Genomic DNA, 27,033 nt, shown 5'->3' on the forward strand with positions numbered 1-27,033 from the left:
AGGGAGCTGAAAGTCCGCATTGCCCAGTGACAGCCCCGAAACCTGAAGGATCTGGAGAAGGTCTGTATGGAGGAGTGGGCCAAAATCCCTGCTGCAGTGTGTGCAAACCTGGTCAAGACCTACAGGAAACGTATGATCTCTGTAATTGCAAACAAAGGTTTCTGTAACAAAATTAAATTCTGCTTTTCTGATGTATCAAATACTTATGTCATGCAATAAAATACAAATTAATTTCTTAAAAATCATACAATGTGATTTTCTGGATTTTTGTTTTAGATTCTGTCTCTCACAGTTGAAGTGTACCTATGATAAAAATTACAGACCTCTACATGCTTTGTAAGTAGGAAAACCTGCAAAATCGGCAGTGTATCAAATACTTGTTCTCCCCACTGTGTGTGTGTGTGTGTGTGTGTGTGTGTGTGTGTGTATATATATATATATATATATATATATAGTTGTGTGTGTGTATATATATATATATATATTTGTGTGTGTGTATGTACAGTACCAGTCAAGAGTTTGGACACACCTACTCATTCCAGGGTTTTTCTTTATTTTTACTATTTTCTACATTGTAGAATAATAGTGAAGACATCAAAACTATGAAATAGCACATATGAAATGATGTAGTAACCAAAAAACAAATGTGATTCTTCAAATAGCCATCCTTTGCCTTGATGACAGCTTTGCACACTCTTGGCATTCTCTCAACCAGCTTCACCTGGAATGCTTTTCCAACAGTCTTGAAGGAGTTCCCACATTTTCCTTCACTCTGCCGTCGGACTCATCCCAAACCTTCTCAATTGGGTTGAGGTCGGGGGATTGTGGAGGCCAGGTCATCTGATGCAGCACTCATCACTCTCCTTCTTGGTAAAATAGCCCTTAGACAGCCTGGAGGTGTGTTGGGTCATTGTCCTGTTGAAAAACAAATGATAGTCCCACTAAGCCCAAACCAGATGGGATGGTGTATCGCTGTAGAATGCTGTGGTAGCCATGCTGGTTAAGTGTGCCTTGAATTCTAAATAAATCACAGACAGTGTCACCAGCAAAGCACCCCTACACCATAACACCTCCTCCTCCATGCTTTACGGTGGGAAGTACACATACGGCGATCATCCGTTCACCCACATCGCGTCTCACACAGACACGGCTGTTGGAACCACAAATCTCCTATTTGGACTCCAGACCAAAGCACACATTTCCACCGGTCTAATGTCCATTGCTTGTGTTTCTTGGCCCAAGCAGGTCTTTTCTTCTTATTGGTGTCCTTTAGTAGTGGTTTCTTTGCAGCAATTCGACCATCAAGGCCTGATTCACACAGTCTCCTCTGAACAGTTGATGTTGAGATGTGTCTGTGACTTGAACTCTGTGAAGCATTTATTTGGGCTGCAATTTCTCTTTGCTTATTTGAGCTGTTCTTGCCATAATATGGACTTGGTCTTTTACCAAATAGGACTATCTTCTGTATACCCCTAGTCACAACACAACTGATTGGCTCAAACGCATTAAGAAGGAAAGAAATTCCACAAATTAACTTTTAAGAAGGCACACCTGTTAATTGAAATGCATTCCAGGTGACTAGACTGCCAAGAGTGGGCAAAGGGTGGCTATTTTTAAAGAATCTCATATAAAATATATATTTGATTTGTTTTAACACTTTTTTGGTTACTACATGATTCCATATGTGTTATTTCATAGTTTTGATGTCTTCACTATTATTCTACAATGTAAAAATAAAGAAAAACCCTTGAATGAGTAGGTGCGTCCAAACTTTTGACTGGTGGTGTATGTGTACTTGCACATACTGATTTTAAACCTTTATTGATAATCCAATTGCATGACCTCATACACCAATTATATCTCCTTATGGAATGTTATAATTCACTGTGGGAAAACATTCTAAATCTACTATGTGGTTTTGAGAAGGCTTTCTGGCAGTTTGAGTTGTGACTGCTCTGTCAGATGCCTGAGCTAACATATATTCTTTGTCCCTGTCCTCTAGGTGGGCTATGAGTCTCCTCACCCCCACATGAGGGTCCCAGGGTTACCCGCCAGCCTGCAGTCCGCTGCCTCAGGAAAGCCGTGAGTACTGTTCTCGCTGCCTCTGCTACCACAACCTCCTATACGGTCACCACACCCTCTTATTCTGTGACCACAGCACAATTACACTGTTATAAAACAGTCTTCATATTCCTCTGTTGTTATTGTAGGGTTTTATTGTTGGAGGTTAACCTCAAGCTTCAGCCTTGTTAAAGTAACAACTGGTCTTCTCCTCCTTGCTCCCTCTGTGTTCCCTCTCTCCAGTGCCTACTCTTTCCACGTGAGTGCGGATGGCCAGATGCAGCCGGTGCCTTTCCCTCCGGATGCCCTGCTGGGCCCGGGCATCCCGCGGCACGCCCGTCAGATCCACACTCTGAACCACGGAGAGGTGGTGTGTGCCGTCACAATCAGCACCTCCACACGCCACGTCTACACCGGCGGCAAGGGCTGTGTCAAGGTGTGGGACATCAGCCAGCCTGGCAGCAAGAGTGCCATGGCCCAGCTTGACTGTCTGGTGAGTGGACGGACGGACGGACACACACACACTGACACTGGTCATAATGGATAGCTACAGATGCACTGACAAAGATCAACGAGGGGGATGGGAGGAGCAAGAGCAAGGACGCACTCCAAACCCTGGTCACATAGGGACAAGTTAAAAGTATACAGAGACAGGCAGTTGTTTTTAATGCTCTCCAGTGTCCATAAAAAAAATGTATGTGCCAGGTTTTCTTGAAGGGAAATTATCCTGGGTTGTAATTTCTTCCCCTGGTGGTACTGCTGAGGCTGCACTACTGATGTGACACTCCTGAGAGGACTCATTTTTGCTGCTGTGGATTTTATGTTGCCCATTTCACACAGTCACATGTTTCACACCATAATTACTGGAGTTATTTTCTCTGTTACCCAATCAGAATAGGGATAACTACATCCGCTCCTGCAAGCTCCTCCCAGATGGGCGGACCCTCATCGTTGGAGGTGAGGCCAGTACGTTGTCAATCTGGGACTTGGCCACACCTACTCCCCGCATCAAGGCGGAGTTGACGTCTTCTGCCCCGGCCTGCTACGCTCTGGCCATCTCCCCCGACAACAAGGTCTGCTTTTCCTGCTGCAGCGACGGCAACATCGTAGTCTGGGACCTGCACAACCAGACCCTGGTCAGGTAAGAGGAGGAGACGGGGAGGGGAGGGCAGGAGAGAGGGGAGGAGAGCGCAGGGTTGGAGGCTATAGACCATGGGTCTCCAACAGGTTGATCGCGAGTAGCTCGCAGCCCACCAAACAATTCTGGAAGTACATGCAATTTTCACGTGTTCCACCGCAAACATTCATTAAAATTTTACATTTTAGTCATTTAGCAGACGCTCTTATCCAGAGCGACTTAAATGAGCAATTAGGGTTAAGTGCCTTGCTTTAGGGCACATCGACAGATTTCTCACCTAGTCGGCTCGGGGATTAGTATCAGACACCGCAAGCTCCCAGCTACTATCTAATCAACATTGATATTATCCCACCCCTGGTTAGTCACTATTGGCTTAAAAAGCCAAACCTAACACAGTATCTGCCAATTAATTTCCAGCAATACTGCCCGTCTGTGTGTTGCGTGCGTTTGTCTATCACTCCGTGTGTAGCCAGTTGTGATAATTGTCTTGTGGGTTGACAGAAATACTTTTCCCAAAACCTTCTCAATTAAATGTTAACAGCGAAGTAGTAAGTATATCATGAGTAAGTATTGTATATCATTTGTATCTATTATTTGTTAATTGCAAACTTTGCAATGAAATGAGCAGCAGAAGTACAGAACCATCGCTAGATCGGCACATTAGACAGCACATTCCTCACTCCCTAGATGCGCAATTAAAGGGCCAGATGCACAATTAAAGGGCCAGATGCACAATTAAAGGGGAATTAAACAAAAAAATCTAAATGTGTTTCTTCAGACCTAAACAAAAATGTATTCGGATGTGATTTAAGCATTGCCATGGACTCAGAACATCCACATTCATTGTTTCTCTATGGACAATTGTAATTTTGAGAGTGAAAAACAAATCTAAAACCAGGAAAAATAAAACTGAGAAAATATAATTTGGGAAAATATAAAACATAATTTTGGCCCACCTTAGTTTATTAACCCCCTCGGAAATCTAATTAGCATAATACCAAAATCTGTCAGTTTAACCATTATTATACCAGGTATATTGGCAGAAAACATAGTGCACGACTTTCTCTTGTACACTAAGGACCTAGGGGAGAAGAATGTGCCTATGAAAGCTAGAAAAAAATGAGTAGCTCACAACGTTACATTTTCGGAAGTATCGCTCATGCTAGAAAAGGTTAGAGACCCGTGCTATAGACTATGGATTACATCTGAATGGCTGGGGGTTGATGTTGTTGATTGTTCTGCTCCTCAGGCAGTTCCAGGGCCACACTGACGGGGCCAGCTGTATTGACATCTCCAACGATGGGACCAAACTGTGGACGGGGGGGCTGGACAACACAGTACGCTGCTGGGACCTGAGAGAGGGACGACAGCTGCAGCAGCACGACTTCACCTCACAGGTACTGACACCAAATGAGACATTGTGAGACTAGATCAGGGCCCATGTCCACAATGTTTCTCAGAGTATAACGTTTGTGCGGAGAGAATAGAGCCATTCTATTCATACTCTTATGGGTAAAAATAAAAGCTATGCATGAAGCCTAGCGGTTAGAGCGTTAGGCCTGTAACTGAAAGGTTGCCAGTTCGAATCCCCGAGCCGACAAGGTGAAAAATCTGTCGTTCTGACCTTGAGCAAGGCCGTTAACCCCCTACAACAACAACAACAACAGCTCCCCGGGTGCCCAAAGTGGCAGCCCCACGCAACTCTGGAATGTAATAAAAGTCCCACCTAGTCTACAAATATTTAGGGGACCTCATGAGCTGTCCTAACCAGTTAAGACTTACCAGCAGGTGTCTTGATAATAGAAAAAGGCAGTGGTTCCTGCGCCAGTTGCAATTGCTTTGGAATTGTTGAAAGAATGTTTAAAAAAATATATATCTATATGATCAACCATAAATAATATAGACCTACAAGGCCTATCTCTTGCGCTTTTGACAATGAATTCACGAGGCCTATTTCACATATGCCTAAATACTTATAACCATAAGTCTTTCTTTCATCATGTTATATACATCATGTTATTTCAAGTTATCCCTTTGGAAAGCAATTTCACGTTGTTAAAAAAAATATGCCTAAATTGGGAATATGCCTATAAATTGGTCAATTGAAGCCACCTAGGTCCTATGTTGACCATTGCAACAGTCACATTCACGTGGTTGTCTGAAACGTGCTTTAGAGTTCACAACCTGCGATGCCTCATCGTGATTGGTTAAATCCCAATTTGCAACATTGTCATTGAGCGTGATTACCAGCTGAGAAACTTTTATGTTTAGATTTCACTCCTGGCTCCTGGAGTTTGTCTGAGCAGTGTCTTAACATCATCCTAAAACCTACTCTGAGCTGGGAGTGTTTTTAGTCTTAAAACAACAGGTTTTAACAGGATTCCTAGGACTTTCTCTGAGACGCTTTGTGGAACCATTTACATTACATTTACATTTTAGTCATTTAGCAGACGCTCTTATCCAGAGCGACTTACAGGAGCAATTAGGGTTAAGTGCCTTGCTCAAGGGCACATCGACCGATTTTTCACCTAGTAGGCTCGGGGATTAGAACCAGCGACCTTTCGGTTACTGGCACAACGCTCTTAACCACTAAGCTACCTGCCGCCCCAGTACTGTATTTCACTGGTTAATATATAAGACCTGTCATTCCTCTCTGTATCACTTCACACATGATGCTGATCTTTGTCAGATGAGCTCTGTTCCGTTGTGTAATCTCTCTTTATTACGTTCCTTCCCTCCCTCCAGATCTTCTCTCTGGGCTACTGTCCTACAGGAGAGTGGCTGGCAGTGGGTATGGAGAGCAGTAATGTAGAAGTGCTGCACGTCTCCAAACCAGACAAGTACCAGCTGCACCTCCACGAGAGCTGTGTGCTCTCACTCAAGTTCGCCTACTGTGGTACGCACCACACTGCTAATTGTTCCATTCGAATGTTTTCTTGCGTAATCTTAAGGACAAAACTATCCTGAAATGACTCTGAGGCTCACACAGCACAGTCCCTTTCTCTTTCTCCCAGTATGCGACCAACTAGCAATCCCTCTTTGTCATGCTATGTCTCCTCTTCCCAGAGTTTTCATCTCCCTTTGTGTGTGTCTTTGGTTCTGCAGGTAAATGGTTTGTGAGCACAGGCAAAGATAACCTCCTGAACGCATGGCGGACACCCTATGGATCAAGCATATTCCAGGTAGGTCTGGGATTTTATATACTCTTAGCATTTCTCTAGAGCAAGTGTATTTCAAGTGCATTTGTTGTTATTTAAGCCATTTATACTATTTGTCTTTAGCTCAGTATTTACTGTATCAGGATTATATAAATCACTTTTTTGTTTTGAAAAATTGTAATGTAAGTGCAAAACAGTATCTCTGTCAGTGTATCACATGGTCAGTGTGTGTCACATGGTCAGTGTGTGTAACTGGACTCCTTTCTTTTTGTTTCTCAAGTCAAAGGAGTCGTCTTCGGTGCTCAGCTGTGACATCTCCCCCGATGACCAGTTCATTGTGACGGGCTCAGGTGACAAGAAGGCCACTGTGTACGAAGTCATCTACTGAGGAAGGAGCGCTCTGATTGGATAAAGTGGGGGCGAGGCTCCCCTGGTGCACCCAAGGACTGTAGAGAGAGTGGCGGGCGTCGTGGAGACCAGAGACACACATTGTACTTTGTTGTTTTGTTTACGTTTGTAAAGGATGCAGATGAGGGCGAAGTCGGATCTCTGGAACTTTGACCTTTTAAAAAAATGCTCTGAGAAAAAGCTGGTAGTCTAGCGACACAATGTGGGATTCTTCCAAAGACCTGTTTTTTTTCTGTTGTTTTGTTACCTTTTTTTCCTGTTTTTAACAAAATGAAACCTCTGTAGTAAACAAAAAATTAGCAAAAAGAAAAACCTTATTTTGTTTAGCCTTTGAATTCTTGACGAGTAGTAGGACCATGGTGTGTGTGCGCCGAGGGAGATAAGGGGGTTGTGAGGGGGCGAAGGAGGGTGGTGTGTGTGACTGTGCGTGCGTAGTTGACCACAGTTCTGTGTGTAGCTCAGTCCCTGGTCCCTGCTCTGCACTCACCTCATATTCGCAGCACAGGCAGGTGTCTAGCAGATGGCATGGCGGACAGACAGTTTGCTGTGAGATTCCTATGACTTTCAGCAGCAATATGGTTGTATTATTATACATGGTGAAAGGACAGACCACTATCCAGGATATGAAACTAAAATGTCCGTGTTCAAGGTATTCTGCGACTTCAGGGAAATGGCTACTTACTCCATCAAGTCGACAACGACATTAGCGTTTTCTATTTTATTTGTAGGGCACATACAGGTATTTTCAATACTGCATCGTGACCTTTGAACTCGGTATATATGAACTGTAAATAAAGCTCTAAAGGCAAAAAAAAAGGACGTGGGTCGGATTTGCTTAGAGCCGGGGAGAAAAAGAAATTGTGCTACTATTGGGAAAAACAACTAATTGTATGATTAATTTGTATGATGGTATTTCCTTTATAGTTGTAACTAATTTGAATTACATATTCCCAAGAGAAGCAGGGCCGTGACTAACCACCATGGGACTGATGGGTCTGGAAAGGTGGGTAACACAGCTCAGTGGGAGTTTTGATATGGGTCTGTCTGCTGGTGTTTAATGTCATTGTCTCACTGTGTCCTCAACTGGAAATGGGGCCGAGGAGGACTTGCCTCTAACTTCAGTGTCCTCTCAACCCCCCTCCCCTACACACACCTTGTGTACTCTCTCTATAGTACAGCTCTGCTCAGAACAGAAGCCTCAACCGTGAGTGGGGCTAATATCCAAAGGTGGACATGGTCCAGGAGTGGGCAGTTCTGCCTGTGTACAGATGGATGATAACGCAATGTGTTCAAAGCTACTGTGTGACCCCTGTAAATCTGAATGGTCTGATGAGTGTACATGTTGAGAGATGTCATATAATAGCGATGTCATGGAGGCCCTCCAGGGCCATGTCTTATAATGGACTCTCATTAGGAGTCGGATGAAGTTGCCTGGGCCTAGACAATGATCTATGGGCAACACCTCCTGGAGGAGTTGGTGATTATGGGATGATTGAGGTGGATGGTAGCACATTCTCTCTAGAAGGGGAAGATGGGGAGCCGGTGCATACTGGCCAGGGGATGGACCTGTGGGGCAGGTGAAAGACCTCCGGGAGGGCTGTGGGTGGGAGGGTCTGGGGGAGTGGGCGAGTTCGTTTTGCATGGCCCGGGTGTGCAGAGTTTCATTGGTCCTTAAGTGAAATCTCCACCCACCGGGCCATGCCAAACGAACTAGCCCATTGATGTGGGCAAGAGTAGATCTGGGTGATGTAATGAGACTAATAAACTATTTTGTATGGTTCATGGTGTTTTCCTAGTTCATACTGTACTGCATGTCTTCAACACTCAAAACTGCATTCAAGAAGAAACACTCAAATGGACACAGGCACTTAAAAGATGAACACATGTTTATTTTTTTTCACTTATTTCTTTTACAACACATTGGAAATGCGTCAGGAAGGAAAACACAGAGCATTTAAAAGTTCCTTTGCTTTAAAAAGAAATAACAGCTTAAAAACTTAATTCACTGTAGGAACAGAGAAAGCACAGGCAGCGGATATGGTTTTACTAACCGTGAGCGGAGAGGGACCCTGTCTATGGCTGACAGGCAGTGAGAGGGTGGGAGGGGGAGGCAGGCATCATATACTGTACACTTCCCACTGTCTCCACCTTTCCCAAACATGGCCACAAAACGACCCAACACCTGCTGCTGTATACTGACAGACGGAAGAAACACTGAAATAGCATTACACACTAATGACTGAAAACATACTAAAGTACGGTTATCACTTCTGCTTGGAACAGGAACAAAAACAGGAATCAGAAGAAGCCTTCCCCAAAATGGAGGGCCAGTTTCAGGGCCCCTGTGTTGTTTGTGAAAGGATAGTGGAGTCCACTACCTATCACCATCACCAAGGAGAAGGACAGATTAAAGTAAATAAAAAGCCAAAAATATATTTTCCACTAGGTCGTGGTGTGTGTGTGTTCCTCTTGCTCTCCAAGGCCAGAGTACAGGCGTAGGCAACCATAGCCTCCTCTTAAAACAACGCAACCACTACTGCAACAAAACGACTTAAAAGTAGCTTGAGCATGATTTTTTTTTTTTAATCGACATATTAAGATTGTGACATGTTCTATCGAAGCAGGCTTTCGCAATATACATAATATCATAATAACGTCCTTATTTGCCACACATTGGAGCATGTCGTATAATGCAGGGAAGTTAAATGAGCATTAAGCGGGGAGCAGTCTAAGGAGAACAATCCATTGGTAAGCATTAAGATGAACAGCACAGTGTTGCTCTCGTCTGTTTGGTGTTTGTGGCACAGGGGCCCGCTGAGACTCAGATTGACGCTGCTCATTAAACGCTGCTTTTGTGAGACTAAAATAAAATAGATATTAGGGGAGTGAGACAGGGAGTGCTGCTGTGAATACATAATTGGGTGTGAGGCTGTGTGTGTGTGTATCTATCTCTGTGTTTTGATTATATCACTGGGGCAGAGCTCCAGCACGGCCCAGTCCAAGCCGGCTCCTGGTGCTAGCTCACCCCCACTCCTGACACCCCTGGCTGGGGAGCTGTGGCGCGGCGTTGGCCTCATTAAGGGTTCCACTGTCTGACTAATGAATCGATTGTCTGGTATCAGTGCTCCTCGCTGCAGCTCCCAGAGTGGCGCGCTCTTCCTCTGGGGTTTCCCTTCCGCTGAGCTCTTAATCAGGAAACAGCACTAATTAACCTCCTCCTTCTCTCCCCCTCTCTCCTTCCTTCTCTCGTTATCTGTAGCCCTCTCACTCTCCCTGGCTCTTTATCTCTCTGCCTCTCCCTCTCTTGCTCTCCCTTTCTTTCTATCCTGCCTCATCCTCAGGCTATAATGGGTGCAGGGATGAGCAGCTAGCTGAGATTGGGAGGGGGGGCTGTTGTAGAAGGGTCCTTTGGGAGCTGGAGCCAGGAAGCATTGCTTCTGTACAAAAGAGCCATGGTTGCCCCCACCTGCCCTGCTGTAGGCCTTGAGTAGGTCCCCCCTCCACCCCACCCAGCTAAGCCCCCCACCCCTCTGAAATTTCCCTCATCCCCCCCTTATTTCCTGTTCTCAGTAGACCACCTCATACACGGTGGCCTTCTTGTCTCCAGAACCGGTCACTATGTACTTATCATCTGGTGACACGTCACAACTCAGGACTGACGAGGACTCCTTGGACTGAGAGAGGGAGAGACAGAGAGAAAAAAGGTGTTAAAAATCAGTGACTCATCCATGAACGCTGTTAAAATTAGAGGTGGACCTGCCAGAGCCTGGTCAGTAGGTGTAATAACACTCTCCAATTACTCACTTCCACTTAGCTACGTGAAACTGAGTTTAAACAGAGACAGACTAAGGAGTCACAGACAGTATGAGACAGAAGGAGAGGTTCAGTGAAAGACAGACGTGTGTTTACTCAGGAACACATATCGGTCTGGGAAGGAACACACTTCCACCAATTCTTCTGTAGCGGTAGTTGAGTGACAGTGATGAGGAGAGATCTCCCTGAGGGTCCTACATGGCACCAGATATCCCTGCTCTACTCAGGAAACTCTCTCACTACTGACGTCTCATGTCTCCATGTTCGTCCACTATAGAGTTGTCTCCTCATAGCTCAAAATGCCCTAATAACACTAGTGTGTATACCACCTAGATGTATTCACTGAATCAAAATAGCGTACAAAATATAAACACTTTGTTTGGACACAATAAATCGGTATAGTCAATCTATTATGCTATTTCTGATTGAACCATTCTCTACTTTTGGGCGGCAGGTAGCGGTTAAGAGCGTTGTGCCAGTAACCGAAAGGTCGCTGGTTCTAATCCCCGAGCCGACTAGGTGAAAAATCTGTCGATGTGCCCTTGAGCAAGGCACTTAACCCTAATTGCTCCTGTAAGTCGCTTTGGATAAGAGCGTCTGCTAAATGACTAAAATTAAAAAAATAAAAACAATAATAAATACTTTTGAGAAAATTACCAAGTCATTACAAGGGTTTTAGATCATCCCAGTAATGGTAATTGCTACACAATGCATGTTTCATAACAGACAATGGTGCTTGTAACTTTTCTTCTTCATGTCTGACAGGCAGAGTGATGTGTCTCCCCGGGTTCTTAACCCTACGTGGTTCAGCTGTGCTCTCAGCATCACTAATCACAGCTTTCAGCACCACAGAAACACAGGGGGCTGACTCTCTGACTCTCTCTACATTACCTGAATAAACAAGCCCTTCTACCTCCATTCTGTCAAGTCTCCACCAGACTCAGGCCTCATATCCTAGCCCCAGATGGTTCTCTAGCCCTGCTCCTCTCTCAACCTCTCTCTTCCCTCACCCTCCTCTCGCAACCCATCCCTCCTCTGAACATCTATAGTACCTCTCTCTCCTCCACCTTCTCTCCCTCCCCTCCCCTCTCCCCCTCTCGCAACCTCATCCTCCTCCCTCCAGTCCTCTCTCCTCCACATCACAGGTTCATATCACCAGGGCTGTCAATCAGCAGGCCACTGGTGAGAGAGGCCATTTTGACTGACAGACACACTCCCACTACAGAGACAGAAACGGGGAGGAGGGAGCGGTACAAAGGATGAGGTAGTGGTGAGTGAGAGTAAATGGAGGGAGGAGAAAGGGGAGGTATGTGTGTACATGTGAGAGAGACGGATGAATCTGGGGAGTAAAAGAGAGCAAGAGTAGTAAAGCGAGAGAGCCAGAGAGAGAGAGAGAGAGAGAGAGAGAGAGAGACAGAGAGAGAGAGAGAGACAGAGAGAGAGAGAGAGACAGAGAGAGAGAGAGAGAGAGAGAGAGAGAGAGAGAGACGGAGAGAAAGGGGGAGCAGGATCCGAGGGAGAGTGTGAGACGTCATGCGGGGGTGGGGGGGTGACAGAGGCATTTGGATAACAAAGCAGATAGCCTCTGTGCATTTCAGAGCCCTAGGGAGACACTAACCGCCAAGGCTGCAGATTCCTCCTCTCCCTGCACTAGTCTAGCAAACAGCAATATGACAGCCATACTGTCTCCCTCCCACAAACGACACATCTCTCGCCCTTTAAACGGCCCATCCCTTCCTGTAACTCATCACACTTATACATACCCAGCACAGACACAGCCTAAAACAGCCTTGGCTAAAAATGTATATTCTAGAAATGCACAATGCATTTCCTTTGGGGGGAATTCCGACCCGAGTTAAGTGAGCGTAAATGTAACATAATTCCCTTTTTATGCACCTTTCTCTTTACTCGTATTCTGACCTTGAACTTAAGCATGAGAATAGGATGCTATTCACCCGCAATTCGTTTTGGGTGGAGATCAAAGAAATGAAGGTGTGGCGGAGTGGTGACTACAGAAACGCCGTATTCTGACCTTTAACTTCATTTCCTTATAATTCTACCACCTTTACGCACGATGAAACGATGAATACGGTCGAGCAACATGTCGGTTTCAAGTGGAACAACATCTACTTTCTATTCCCGATAGATATAACACCATTCTCCATGCACTGTAATTTCCAAATTGATAAGAGCGATTGATAAGAGCTAGGAAAATGAGTATGCTGTTTAGATAAGGGGATTGTAAATATAAAGGACAATTGTTTTATATCTATTTTACCTTATGATCGCTGGAGACAAATGTGAAACCGGTTACATGGCAGCAAACTGAAGCATATCAACATATCACCTTTTCCATTGTGAAGTTTATGAAACGCTGGCCTTATAACTCGCAGATATGAAATGTGGAGACCCAAGCTATAGGCTTCTGTAGGCACGCTCAAATGACAGTATAGCTCCAACTTACTGAGTTGTTTATGTGTTCTAGAATGTTTGAATTATATGCCCGGACTTTTCACTGTATATTTTACAATTTGTATCGTGTTAAATGTTAGCCACTATCGGTAGCCACAGTCAGTTATACCACCATACATTTATAACTGTCACTTTAGTGTTAGTTTCCTTAAATGTTGCATCATTCCATTACATTGTTAGTTTACCTTTCTTTCTTCTGTGCGATGTTCGTGTTTTGGTTCCTGAGGATCACTAGCAATAGTGGATCATATTAGGCTGTATTCCATGTTGTGCAATAATTTGGAACATGTAACCTATTTTAATCATTATGGAATGCAGACCATATGTAGCAGTTTAAACCTGGAGCCTGGCGCACGGTTCACGACGACTGGAGCGTTGTCATCACGGTGCCATGATTAGTGAGGATTATTAGAGTCGATTTATAGGACTACTGGTCAACCCCTATTGTACACTTTTCTCACCTTCCAATACTTAATGGATTGAACAATTGAACATAGCAACTTTCAGGCTGAATCAAACCACTATTTTTGATTCACCAGTATACTAAACATTAGGAACAGCTTCCTAATATTGAGTTGCAAGCCCCCCCCCCCACCCCGAATATACGTGGCTTTCTTTAATTGATCCCTAATATTCGGAATGGTTCTCTCTATATATTCTGGTGAGAAAATTCAAATTAAAAAGGTACACCAAATTTGGAGGGATGGCTTTAGATAAATGTACTGAAAACTCTATTAAATGAAAACTCCACATGTAATTCTGTTGGCCAGCAAGTGGGAGGGTTCTCAGCAGTTTAATTCAATTTATTCTGTGCGCGCAAGGAACCCACGCCTGCAAAGCCTGTTACGTACCTGCATAAGGTAAGTCTGAATACCAACTACTAAGAAGTGCGTTGGAAAGGCGTGCTTAGGAAAGGCATACATTTCCTAAGTCTGAATCGGGCCCTTTGTGAATGGCTTAAATTAAAACAGTGATGATGGGGAGGTTATTGTGTAACATTTTGTGTGTGTGTGTCTGTGTGTGTGGTGTGTATTTTTCACCTGGAAAATACTGGCTCCATATGGCGTCCTCCATGCATTCAGCAGATTGTCCTTCCCTGTGCTCACAAACCACTTGCCTGAAACACAAACACACGCACATTACACTTGGCTCAGCAGACATTTGGACTATACATCTCATTAGCATAAGTATAAAGGTTAGAGTGTGAGTGTGTCAGAGTTGTGAGCTTGTACGTACCACAGGAGGCGAACTTGAGTGAGAGCACACAGCTCTCGTGGAGGTGCAGCTGGTACTTGTCTGGTTTGGAGACATGCAGCACTTCTACATTACTGCTCTCCATACCCACTGCCAGCCACTCTCCTGTAGGACAGTAGCCCAGAGAGAAGATCTGGAGGGAGGGAGAAGGAGAGAGAATGGGAGAGAGAGTGGGAGAAAAGGAGAGAAAGCTCATTACATGAGTAAACAGAGATCATCTGACAAAGATCATCAGCAGCATCATCATGTGTGATGTATTTGTATTTGTATTTACTAAGGATCCCCATTACTCTTCCTGGGGTCCAGCAACATTAAGGCAGTTATATACAATTTAAAATATTACATGAAATTACATTTCATAACATCTTTCAAAACACATTAAGTGTGTTCCCTCAGGCCACTACTCTCCTATCACATACAGTGGGGAGAACAAGTATTTGATACACTGCCGATTTTGCAGGTTTTCCTACTTACAAAGCATGTAGAGGTCTGTAATTTTTATCATAGGTACACTTCAACTGTGAGAGATGGAATCTAAAACAAAAATCCAGAAAATCACATTGTATGATTTTTAAGTAATTAATTTGCATTTTATTGCATGACATAAGTATTTGATCACCTACCAACCAGTAAGAATTCCGGTTCTCACAGACCTGTTAGTTTTTCTTTAAGAAGCCCTCCTGTTCTCCACTCATTACCTGTATTAACTGCACCTATTTGAACTCGTTACCTGTATAAAAGACACCTGTCCACACACTCAATCAAACAGACTCCAACCTCTCCACAATGGCCAAGACCAGAGAGCTGTGTAAGGACATCAGGGATAAAATTGTAGACCTGCACAAGGCTGGGATGGGCTACAGGACAATAGGCAAGCAGCTTGGTGAGAAGGCAACAACTGTTGGCGCAATTATTAGAAAATGGAAGAAGTTCAAGATGACGGTCAATCACCCTCGGTCTGGGGTTCCATGCAAGATCTCACCTCGTGGGGCATCAATGATCATGAGGAAGGTGAGGGATCAGCCCAGAACTACACGGCAGGACCTGGTCAATGACCCGAAGAGAGCTGGGACCACAGTCTCAAAGAAAACCATTAGTAACACACTATGCCGTCATGGATTAAAATCCTGCAGCGCACGGAGGAAGAAGAAGGATGAGTACAACCCCAAGAACACCATCCCAACCGTGAAGCATGGAGGTGGAAATATCATTCTTTGGGGATGCTTTTCTGCAAAGGGGACAGGACGACTGCACCATATTGAGGGGAGGATGGATGGGGCCATGTATCGCGAGATCTTGTAAGAGCATTGAAGATGGGTCGTGGCTGGGTCTTCCAGCATGACAACGACCCGAAACACACAGCCAGGGCAACTAAGGAGTGGCTCCGTAAGAAGCATCTCAAGGTCCTGGAGTGGCCTAGTCAGTCTCCAGACCTGAACCCAATAGAACATCTTTGGAGGGAGCTGAAAGTCCGTATTGCCCAGCAACAGCCCCGAAACCTGAAGGATCTGGAGAAGGTCTGTATGGAGGAGTGGGCCAAAATCCCTGCTGCAGTGTGTGCAAACCTGGTCAAGACCTACAGGAAATGTATGATCTCTGTAATTGCAAACAAAGGTTTCTGTACCAAATATTAAGTTCTGCTTTTCTGATGTATCAAATACTTATGTCATGCAATAAAATGCAAATGAATTACTTAAAAATCATACAATGTGATTTTCTGGATTTTTGTTTTAGATTCCGTCTCTCACAGTTGAAGTGTACCTATGATAAAAAGTACAGACCTCTACATGCTTTGTAAGTAGGAAAACCTGCAAAATCGGCAGTGTATCAAATACTTGTTCTCCCCACTTTATCTACAATACACAATCCACGTGTACGTGTGTGTAGAGTGCGTGTCTTATCATGTATATGTGTGTCTGTGCCTGTGCGTGTGTCTCTTCACAGTCCCTGCTGTTCCATAAGGTGTATTTTTATCTGTTTAAAAAAAAAATCTGATTCTACTGCTTGCATCAGTTACCTGATGTGGAATAGAGTTCCATGTAGCCATGGCTCTATGTAGTACTGTGCACCTCCCATAGTCTGTTCTTGACTTGGGGATTACCTTTGGTGGCATGTCTTGTGGGGTATGCATGGGTGTCCGAGCTGTGTGCTAGTAGTTTAAACAGACACCCCGGTGCATTCAGCATGTCAACACTTCTTACAAAAACAAGTAGTGATGAAGTCAATCTCTCCTCTACTTTGAGTCTTGAGAGATTGACATGCTAGCTCTCTTGAGAGATATTAATGTTAGCTCTCCGTGTACATTTAAGGGCCAGCCGTGCTGCCCTGTTCTGAGCCAATTGTAATTTTCCGAGGTCCCTCTGTGGCACCTGACCACACGACTGAATGATTTAGTGAATGATTTGTCCCAAATACAATACTTTCAGTTTTTCAAATATTTAGGACTATTTTATTCCTTGCCACCCATTCTGAAACTAACTGCAGCCCTTTGTTGAGCGTTGCAGTGATTATACTCGCTGTAGCAGCTGATGTGTATAGTGTTGAGTCATCTGCATAGAGAAACACACTGGCTTTACTCAAGGCCAGTTGCATGTCATTAGTAAAGATTGAACAAAGTACGGGGCCTAGACAGCCACCCTTGGGGATTCCTGATTCTACCTCGATTATGTTGGAGAGGCTTCCATTAAAGAACACCCTCTGTGTTCTGTTAGACAGGTAACTCTTTATCCACAATATAGCAGGGGGTGTAAAGCCATAACACATACAGTGCATTCAGGAAGTATTCAGACCCCTTGACTTTTTCCACAGCCTTATTCTAAAATGGATTAAATTGTTTTTTCCCCCCTCATCAATCTACACACAATACCTCATAATGACAAAGCAAAAACAGGTTTAGACATTTTTGCAAATGTATAAAATAAAAAAAAAACGGAAATAACAAATTTACATAAGTATTCAGACCCTTTACGCAGTACTTTGTTGAAGGACCTTCGGCAGCGATTACAGCCTCGAGTCTTCTTGGGTATGACGCAACAAGCTTGGTACACATTTATTTGGGGAGTTTCTCCCATTCCTCTCTGCAGATCCTCTCATGCTCTGTCAGGTTGGATGGGGAGCTTTGCTGCACTGCTATTTTCAGATCTCTCCAGAGATGTTCGATCAGGTTCAAGTCCGGGCTCTGGCTGGGCCACTTTTTTTTTTTTTTTTTTACATTTTAGTCATTTAGCAGTTAGTGAGTGCATACATTTTCATACTGTTGGAAGGTGAACCTTTGCCCCAGTGTGAGGTCCTGAGCACTCTGCAGCAGGTTTTCATCAAGGAACACTCTGTACTTTTCTCCATTCATCTTTCCCTTGATCCTGACTAGTCTCCCAGTCCCTGCCGCTGAAAAACATTCCCACAGGATGATACTTCCACCACCATGCTTCACCGTAGGGATGGTGCCAGGTTTCCTCCAGACGTGACGCTTGGCATTCAGGCCAAAGAGTTCAATCTTGGTTTCATCAGACCAGAGAATCTTGTTTCTCATGGTCTGAGAGTCTTTGGGTGCCTTTTTGGCAAACTCCAAGCGGGCTGTCATGTGCCTTTTACTGAGGAGTGGCTTCCGTCTGGCCACTCTACCATAAAGGCCTGATTGGTGGAGTGCTGCAGAGATGGTTGTCCTTCTGGGAGGTTCTCCCATCTCCACAGAAGAACTCTGGAGCTCTGTCAGTGACCATCGGGTTCTTGGTCACCTCCCTGACCAAGGCCCTTCTCCCCCAATTGCTCAGTTTGGCCGGGGGGCCAGCTCTAGGAGGAGTCTTGGTGGTTCCAGAACTTCTTCCATTTAAGAATGATGGAGGCCACTCTGTTCTTGGGGACCTTCAATGCTGCAGTAATTTTTTGGTACCCTTCCCCACATCTGTGCCTCGACACAATCCTTTCTCTGAGCTCTACGGACAATTCCTTCGACTTCAGGGGTCTGAATACTTTCCAAAGGCACTGTACGTTTTTCCAACTATGATTGATAATGTCAAAAGCCGCACTGAAGTCTAACAAAACAGCTCGCACAATCTTTTTATCATACATTTATTTCAGCCAAATATCAGTCATTTGTGTAAGTGCCGTGCTTGTTGAATGTCCTTCCCTATAAGCGTGCAGAAAGTTTGTTGTCAATTTGTTTACAGTAAAATAGCATTGTATCTGGACAAACACACATTCTTCCCAAAGTTTACTAAGGGTTGGTAACAGGCTGATTGGTCAGCTATTTGAGCCAGTAAAGGGGGCTTTCCTATTCTAGGGTAGCTAAATTACTTTTGCTTCCCTCCAGGCCTGAGGGAACTAGTAGGCTTAAATTGAAGATATGGCAAATAGGAGTGGCAATATTGTCCGCTATTATCCTCAGTAATTTTCCATCCAAGTTCTCAGACCCCAGTGGCTTGTCATTGTTGATAGACAACAATATTTTCTCACCTCTTCCACACTCACTTTACGAAATAAAAAATTACAATGCTTGTCTTTCATAATTTGATCAGTTATACTTGGATGTGTAGTGTCAACGTTTGTTGCTGGCATGTCATGCCTAAGTTTGCTAATCTTGCCAATGAAAAAATCATTAAAGTAATTGGCAATATCAGTGGGTTTTTGTGATGGATGAGCCATCTGATTCAATGAATGATGGAGCTGAGTTTGCCTTTTTGCCCAACATTTTATTTAAGGTGCTCCAAAGCTTTTAACTATCATTCTTTATATAATTTATCTTTGTTTCATAGTATAGTTTGTTCTTATTTTTATTCAGTTTAGTCACATAATTTCGCAATTTGCAGTACGTTTGCCAATCGGTTGTGCAGCCAGACTTATTTACCATTCCTTTTGCCTCATCCCTCTCAACCATACAATTTTTCAATTCCTCATCAATCCATTGAGATTTAACAGTTTTTACAGTCATTTTCTTAGTGAGTGCATAATAGTAACTGGAATAAGCAATTTCACAAATGTGTCAAGAGCAGTGTCTGGTTGCTCCTCATTACACACCACAGACCAACAAATATTCTTTATCAACAACATAGGAATCACTACAAAACGTATTGTATACACTATATTAGGCCCAGCCTTTGGAACATTGGTTTTCCTAGATATGGCTACTATATTGTGATCCCTACATCCAATGGATTTGGATACTGCTTTAAAGCAAATTTCTGCAGAATAAGTAAAGATGTGATCAATACATGTTGATGATTTCATTCCTGTGCTGTTTGTAACTACCCTGGTAGGTTTTTACTGATAACCTGAACCAGGTTGCAGGCACTAGTTACAGTTTGAAGCTTTTTCTTGAGTGGGCTGCTTGATGAAAGCCAGTCAATATTTAAATTACCCAGAAGATATACCTTTCTGTTGATATCACATACATTATCAAGCATTTCACACATGTTATCCAGATACTGACAGTTAGCACTTGGTGGTCTATAGCAGCTTCCCACAAGAATGGGCTTTAGGTGAGGCAGATGAACCTGTAGCCATATTACTTACAGTATTTAACACTAAAATCCTCTCTAAGTTTTACACGAATGTGGTTCTGAATATAAACGGCAACCCCTCCACCATTGGTATTTCTGTCTTTTCTGTTGATGTTATGACCATGTATTGCTACCACTGTATCATCAAAGGTATTCTCTAAGTGAGTTTCAGAGATTGTCAGAATATGAATGTCATCTGTTACTAGCAAATTATTGATTTCATGAACCTTGTTTCTTAAGCTAAATATGTTAACGTGGACTATTTTTAGCACTTTTCTGGGATGCTTGATTGTTTTCATTGCTTTACTGGGAAGCTTAGCAGAAGTAGACATGCTCATGTTATTTATGTTAGTGCAGGGTGAGCTGCACACAGTGGGGTTCCTACAAGGGCACACCGCCTCAATGCTAACAGTATAACTCTGGTTCATAGGCACATGATTACTGCATACAATAGCTGTAGGATCAGCAGAGGCATTCAGGGCAGTTAGAGGGACATAAATTAGGTTACTTACATTGTGTCTTCCAACGCCCCTGTGATAATGTACATTTGCTGAAGCATTATTACAACTCAGCGACACAAGGGTAGGGATTAACTGAGCTGGCCTTTGGTAGTTGATAAGTCATTGTCTCAACGCAGCTTTATAATGATGTGAAAGGATCCAGAAGGGGATGGAGATATCCGCCCATTCCTAACCCTCACACAATTTGTGGAACCTTTCACAGGCTCACGAGAAGCAGGATAGCATACACCCGCAGCTCCCGGCGATATGTCCAGACCTCCCACAGCAGGCAGTGCCCCGTCAGATCCAGAGAGAGGGAAATGAGCCGAACTCAACGACAAAGCCGCTGCTGGAGTCAGCGTAGTTGGAGTCAGCACAGCCGTCGCAGACACAGGCAGTCCCAGCGATAAAGGCACAGGTAGATCAGGCACCAGGGCGGCGTAGCTATTCCTCATGTCAATCTGCTTTGAACCTCTCGCAGACACTCCAGTCTGTTTTTGCAGCATGCTGCTGCCTTCGGTTTCCACGACTTGTGACATGGGACCAGCACTGATTGGAACAATCCTCTTGCTGTTCTCCGTCTACTCCACTACAAAATGGAGGAGGAGAAGCAGATGGAGACGACTTCTTTGGCAGGCAAGTTCCAGGTAGCACAGGCCATTCGGATAGGGACAGATGACAAGGCAGGGATACATCCATCAAGCCCGAGCGGCGTCCAGCCACAGGAGTTGAGAATGAGAAAGTTCCAATTTGAGTCTTCCCCATAAGTTCGCGCAGAATTGAAATTTGCTTGCTAAGGTTAGCCACCTCATTCCGGTAATCCTCCGTAAGCAAACAATTGCTGCATTGCAACTCCGGATTGTCAATATTGTCCTGGACAAGAGCATAGTAAACCCAGCTTCTACAGCACTGGAAACGTTAGTTAGCTATTCCAGGTGACGCGGGCTCCATTGCAACATAGCTAGCTAGCTAGCAGCAGGTTTTGACACAAACACTTATGAATAAAATAAAAAGAAAACAAAAGAAAACTTTGGAAACAACAGGCCGAAACAACAGGTCAACGCGCAGGAGGTATCTGAGTAACTGATGAATTGTGAACATGAAAAAAATGAATGTAGTTGTAATGGCATTCGCAAACTTGTAACTTAATATTTGCGAGCAAAAATTGCATTTGTACACCTACACATGTCAATTTCTGGCACTCAGACTTTTGGCAGTGCTCTAGCGCCCTACTGTGACAGATATATTTAGATGTGCAAACAGTGATGTGATAGAACAGAGCGAAACAGTGACTGGTCTGATATAGAGGCTGATATGTATCATATATTAACAGGTACAGTGCTTCTCATAAAGGCAGTACTGAGCTGGTCTTAGCTAGTCTCAGCTAATCTCACAACGTCTCAGGTGTTCCATCTGTACCTGTGAGGTGAAGTCGTGTTGCTGCAGCTGTCGTCCCTCTCTCAGGTCCCAGCAGCGTACTGTGTTGTCCAGCCCCCCCGTCCACAGTTTGGTCCCATCGTTGGAGATGTCAATACAGCTGGCCCCGTCAGTGTGGCCCTGGAACTGCCTGGGTAGCAGAAAGATCACTTCAACATCAACACCCAGCCATTCAGATGTAATCCATAGTCTATACAGTAAACCCCTACCCTGCTCTCTCCTCCCCCTATCCTCTTCTCTTCTCTCCTGCCCTACCCTCTCCTCTCCTCTTACCTGACCAGGGTCTCTTTGTGCAGGTCCCAGACTACGATGTTTCCCCCCAATACCCCTCCTAACCTCCTCAACCCCCTCTCCTCTCCTATCCTCCTCCTCCTCTTACCTAACCAGGGTCTGGTTGTGCAGGTCCCAGACTACGATGTTGCCGTCGCTGCAGCAGGAGAAGCAGACCTTGTTGTCGGGGGAGATGGCCAGAGCGTAGCAGGCCGGGGCAGAAGACGTCAACTCCGCCTTGATGCGGGGAGTAGGTGTGGCCAAGTCCCAGATTGACAACGTGCTGGCCTCGCCTCCAACAATGAGGGTCCGTCCATCAGGGAGAATCTTACATGAGCGGATGTAGTTATCCCTGTTCTGATTGGTGCGAAGAGAGAACATGTGTATTAGACTGGCAAAACAAGCAATATTATTGGTTAAGCCTTTTAAAGTGTGTGTCCACTCACCAGACAGTCAAGCTGGGCCATGGCACTCTTGCTGCCAGGCTGGCTGATGTCCCACACCTTGACACAGCCCTTGCCGCCGGTGTAGACGTGGCGTGTGGAGGTGCTGATGGTGACGGCACACACCACCTCTCCGTGGTTCAGAGTGTGGATCTGACGGGCGTGCCGCGGGATGCCCGGGCCCAGCAGGGCATCTGGAGGGAAAGGTACCGGCTGCATCTGTCCATCCGCACTCACGTGGAAAGAGTAGGCACTGGAGAGAGGGAGGAGGAAGGAGAGAATGGAAAGAGTGCCAACCACTGCAATCTACATCTGTATATTATTACAAAAAGTGCTTGCTAGCTTAAACCTTGAAGACTGTCAACACTGTAACAGCATTAGAAGTTGAGAAATAGTCTTCAAAATCTTTTCACACAATAGCCGTTGGCAGAATGCAAAATGGGAGATTTACTTTGGCCCGTGTAGTACAGAGTGTTATTTGTGACGGCTGATAAATAGCCTAGCGATGCCAAGGTTGTTGTGTTATTCAATATCGAAATTGGGAGAGTTTGCGGCTTGCTCCAGCAATAAAAACAACAGCCATCTTTCTTTCTGTCTGGATGGATTTGGATAGAGGAGAAGAGAGACGTACGGTTTGCCCCCGGAGGATCCACCAGGCAGTGAAGCGGACAGCCCTGGGGCCCTGAGGTGGGACCGAGACTCATACGCCATCTGGAGAGACTAGGAGGACCAAGACATTAGGAGTTTACTAACAGAATCATCCTGTGTTGTAACAGTTTAATCTCAGTAAATCCTAATCTCATCAAATTGAGTGAAATCTTGACAATTCATCCAACACAAGCTTCCAAACCACATACTACTAAGAATCCATCTTCATCAATGTTTTTGTTTTGTTTTAAATCAGTGGTGCACATCTTCGATCCTCTAGGCATTGTATACTGGTTTTCCTTCTTGCTTTGTAATGGAAAGCAATCTAATTGATTCAGACCTGGGTAACCAGGTGTGCACACTAACTGGCGAATTAGGGACATAATTGATCAATTAGGTGCCAGGAAGAGACAAAGACTATAGACAATGCAGCCCTTGAGGTCTGCCGTTGTAGATACCTGTTTTAAACAGATAGACCAGTGATGCGTGGTATCAAACTCACCAAGGGGCTGCGGGTGTAGACACTGGCGGCGGTGCTGATCTGGGGCGAAAGGGTCAGGGCACCCCCGAAGCCCCCGGGACTGGCCAGCTCCCCGTTGAGGCCTGCGTGGGACACCACCCCAAAGTGAGCTGGGTACGAACCGGGGGGCACAGACAGGGGACTGCGGAGAGCTGGGGAGGGGAGGAGGGGGTGAGGGGGGAGATGAGAACACACCTTACATTCCAGCGGGTAAGAAAAGGTTAGGGTGACGTCTAACTGCTAGAGATGTGTTGGCAACAATCAAGTTCACCACGGTTTCTTATAGGCTACAATGCCATCTTTATTGCTTTAGGCAGAATGTGGCAGATGTGAGTACAATACGGGACCACAGGAGCATATCATCACAATAGGGGTTGGATTATGGTATGATGGTATTATGATCAGATGGAAGGTATAATTATGGTATTACAGGGCTATATATTTGATGGTCTAACAGGGGTGCAGGGGTATAATAACAGGGGTACAGACAGAGGGTATGGCAGGCAGACAGGGGTGTCTGACTCACCCAGGGGGTCAGCGGAGGAGGCAGCCTTGCTGAGCAGACGGAGGCAGGACGTACTGGGGCCGGCGGGGCCGGGGGTAAGGGCCTCACGGTGTGAGGGGGACGGGGTGCTCGACTTAGACAACGGCGACCCAGACTTCTCCATCTACAGAGAGGTAAAGAGATACTGTCAAACGAATCACCAGTACTTTAATTGGTGGATGTTGGCCACCATATTAATGCTTGACAATGAATGTATCATACCTGTGCTGGGTCCTTGGCCTTGCCCGGGGTGGGGCTGCGTGGTGGTTGGGGGGAGGGGGCCTCCCCAGGGCTCCTGGGGGACCCTGGTAACTCCTTCCTCAGGTTGGGGGCCCGGTCCAAACCATTCCCATGGGGGGAGTGATGGGGGCTGCCTACGGGGGACGTGGGCTCCTGGAGACACACAGAGAGATATGGAAGACCAGGTCACCCCAAAAGCCTTGCAAGAAGACAGTAGCCTTCACATTGTCTGTGAAAAAAACTAAAACCCGTAAATCTGTAACATTATAGACATTATAGATTACTATAGTATCTGTATGGTTTTAAGCACAAGTGTGTATGAGGCCTGTACGGTACTGTAAGTCAAACCCAGCCGACTGTCTACCTCCCTGCCACAGCCACCTATATAAAACCATTCCCATCTGCTCCCAGTGTGCTGCAGTCAGCACTTCTACTGTGGCTGTGTCTGAGCAGAGCAGAACACACATCTATAGTCTGTTCTAGTATGGTCACCAGAGACACTCCCTCTCACACACCCATTAAGAACATTTGTCAAATTCTCCAATTGTTCTGTATTCACAAATCACACAAGAGACTTTCCCGCTTTTGTGCATTGTGCTGCGCATTATCAAACACAAAAGGCTTAGATAAAACATATTTTTGTACCCTGCGTGAAGTATTTAAAGAATTTAAACATTCTGAGGGCATAACGGCTTTGCATAAATAAAGGGCACACTGCTGCCATCTGATGAAAGGAGGGGTGTGTGTTTGTGTGTATGTGTGCATGCAGTGTGTGTGAGTGTATATGGTGTCGTGTGTGTTCAGCAGGCAGGAAGTACTCACTAGGAGAGGAGAGAAAAGCAGCTAGCTCCCCATAATGTGCTTATATAATAATATTCACTATTTTCAAAATTCCGACGTAAGTGTATAATTATCCTATGCTTAACCAGCCCTGTACAGTGAAACAACAGGGTCTTAGAGAGAGGAGACTCAGCTTTCCATTTGAACTATGTTCTATTGGCTAGGGACGGTCTGGTCAATACAGACCGGTTTCAGCCAGTATAGCTACAGTAGTTATATATTACTCATTGTTTGTTTTTCCGCAACAGTATCGGATGCTGATTTAAGGTCAGTTTAGCGTTTTCTCTCAGATGGTTGCAGTTAGAGTGGGGTCAGGGTAAGCTGATCCTAGATCTGTGCCTATGGGTGACAAACACACTTACCTCGTTAGAGACATCCACAACCAGGTTGTCCTCACTCTTGTCCCCATCACTGTCCTGTGAGACACAGAGGAGAGAGGAGAATGTCAGAAACACAAACACTCTCTCTCACACAAACATTGCCCACCTCTCACTTCCTCACTCTGTCAGGCACACAGAGTAACACACATACACACAACCTCTCTCACACTGTTTGGCCATATCACTACTTTACTCCTCTCTCTCCCTCCCTCTTTATCTCTGGGAATAGGGGTGACAGCGATGGCACTTAGTCACCATGGCAACAATGCTTTGATGTGATCATGGCCTGATATTCCTATTGACATCACGTGGAGTGACATCACCCCCTAATTATATTGAGCCAGATCAGGGCCATGGTGGAGAGGAGACTATTCCTGGACATAGACAGACCAGAGCTAGGAGACAAACAAGCATTATGTAGTACAGAGGCGCTGATGATCAACAGAGCTCACTGTCCAGCCTGTTTTAAAAACATAACACCTCCCTTCACGAGAGGCTACACTGACGTGATGTGTGAGGCAGTTCTCATACCGTATTTATGTCAATCAGAGAAAGAGAGATCATGTTCAATAGGGTTATCTATTTTGGTCATTGATCACTTCCAAGTTAAACACATATTTGACTGGCAGAAGGACTGTGACCTCTGGTTAATCTGTGATGTCCGAGACACCGTTAATACTATGGGTTTGATTGAATGGCGCACGTACGTAGTGAGGTGGGAGGGGCTCCTTGTCTTCACAGCGCCTCCTCTTGGCGTCGCCCCCTCCCTGGGAGGAGGAGTACCCCCCCGACGGGCCCTGGCGCTCCTCCACTGGCTGGCTGTCTGTCGATGACACAGACTTACTCTGCACACACACAACAACAACAACACACACGCATAAAAGAGAGCCAACACACAGCAAGTAAGTCATACAGAAAATGCAAACAACATATTTATGAATGTGTTATTATGAATGAACTTTCTCCCTGACACTGAAAGGTTCATGTAAAATATGACTCTGATTATTGTACAAGAAGCCCAATTTTCTGGCTATTTATACCAGAAAGAGCATGGTGGGGCTCCCCATAATAGAGGAATAAAACATCAAAGTAGTGTATTATTTCTGGGGTCTATGTGGGATAACTATTCTCTTTCATCGGTTGACTCCTACGGAAAGTTCTGCTCTTTAGAACTGTGGAGGACACAGACAGGAAGCTGGTTGGACGGACATGACCGAACACACAAAGAACCACAGTTTTCTCAACAAACTCCCAGTCTTCTCCATCTCATCCTCCCTCTTTGCTTCCCTCTCACTCCCCCTCTCCTTCTTCCCCTCGCTTTCTCTTTCTTCCTTCTATTTAAAATTCAAAAATGTCATATTGGCACGACTTAACAAATACCAATTGATATGCATCTCTCCTTCCTCCTTCCC

General features: G+C 44.9%; 2 protein-coding genes across 2 annotated transcripts in view; one reads left to right on the forward strand and one right to left on the reverse strand.

Moving 5' to 3' along the window:
• The window catches only part of LOC311130819 (transducin-like enhancer protein 1), a 47,863-nt gene extending 39,318 nt beyond the window's left edge, over window positions 1–8,545 (forward strand). Inside the window, exons 14-20 of the mRNA XM_084163617.1 lie at window positions 2,003–2,082; window positions 2,305–2,554; window positions 2,955–3,202; window positions 4,449–4,596; window positions 5,945–6,095; window positions 6,305–6,381; window positions 6,638–8,545. Coding sequence (XP_084019743.1) covers window positions 2,003–2,082; window positions 2,305–2,554; window positions 2,955–3,202; window positions 4,449–4,596; window positions 5,945–6,095; window positions 6,305–6,381; window positions 6,638–6,745 — 1,062 coding nt within the window. The 3' untranslated portion in view covers window positions 6,746–8,545. The remainder of the gene's footprint in view (window positions 1–2,002; window positions 2,083–2,304; window positions 2,555–2,954; window positions 3,203–4,448; window positions 4,597–5,944; window positions 6,096–6,304; window positions 6,382–6,637) is intronic.
• Window positions 8,546–8,635: 90 nt separating this feature from the next.
• LOC311131348 (transducin-like enhancer protein 4) overlaps window positions 8,636–27,033 on the reverse strand; it is a 64,736-nt gene continuing 46,338 nt past the window's right edge. The window contains exons 9-20 of the mRNA XM_084164294.1: window positions 26,329–26,466; window positions 25,604–25,657; window positions 24,384–24,554; window positions 24,144–24,285; window positions 23,600–23,769; window positions 23,081–23,169; window positions 22,453–22,702; window positions 22,116–22,363; window positions 21,719–21,866; window positions 14,287–14,437; window positions 14,091–14,167; window positions 8,636–10,439 (exon numbers count right to left, since the gene is read on the reverse strand). Of these exons, the coding sequence (XP_084020420.1) occupies window positions 10,332–10,439; window positions 14,091–14,167; window positions 14,287–14,437; window positions 21,719–21,866; window positions 22,116–22,363; window positions 22,453–22,702; window positions 23,081–23,169; window positions 23,600–23,769; window positions 24,144–24,285; window positions 24,384–24,554; window positions 25,604–25,657; window positions 26,329–26,466 (1,746 nt within the window). The 3' untranslated portion in view covers window positions 8,636–10,331. The remainder of the gene's footprint in view (window positions 10,440–14,090; window positions 14,168–14,286; window positions 14,438–21,718; window positions 21,867–22,115; window positions 22,364–22,452; window positions 22,703–23,080; window positions 23,170–23,599; window positions 23,770–24,143; window positions 24,286–24,383; window positions 24,555–25,603; window positions 25,658–26,328; window positions 26,467–27,033) is intronic.

This window comes from Coregonus lavaretus, assembly GCF_964263955.1.
Source record: "Coregonus lavaretus genome assembly, chromosome: 6".
NCBI lineage: Eukaryota > Metazoa > Chordata > Actinopteri > Salmoniformes > Salmonidae > Coregonus > Coregonus lavaretus.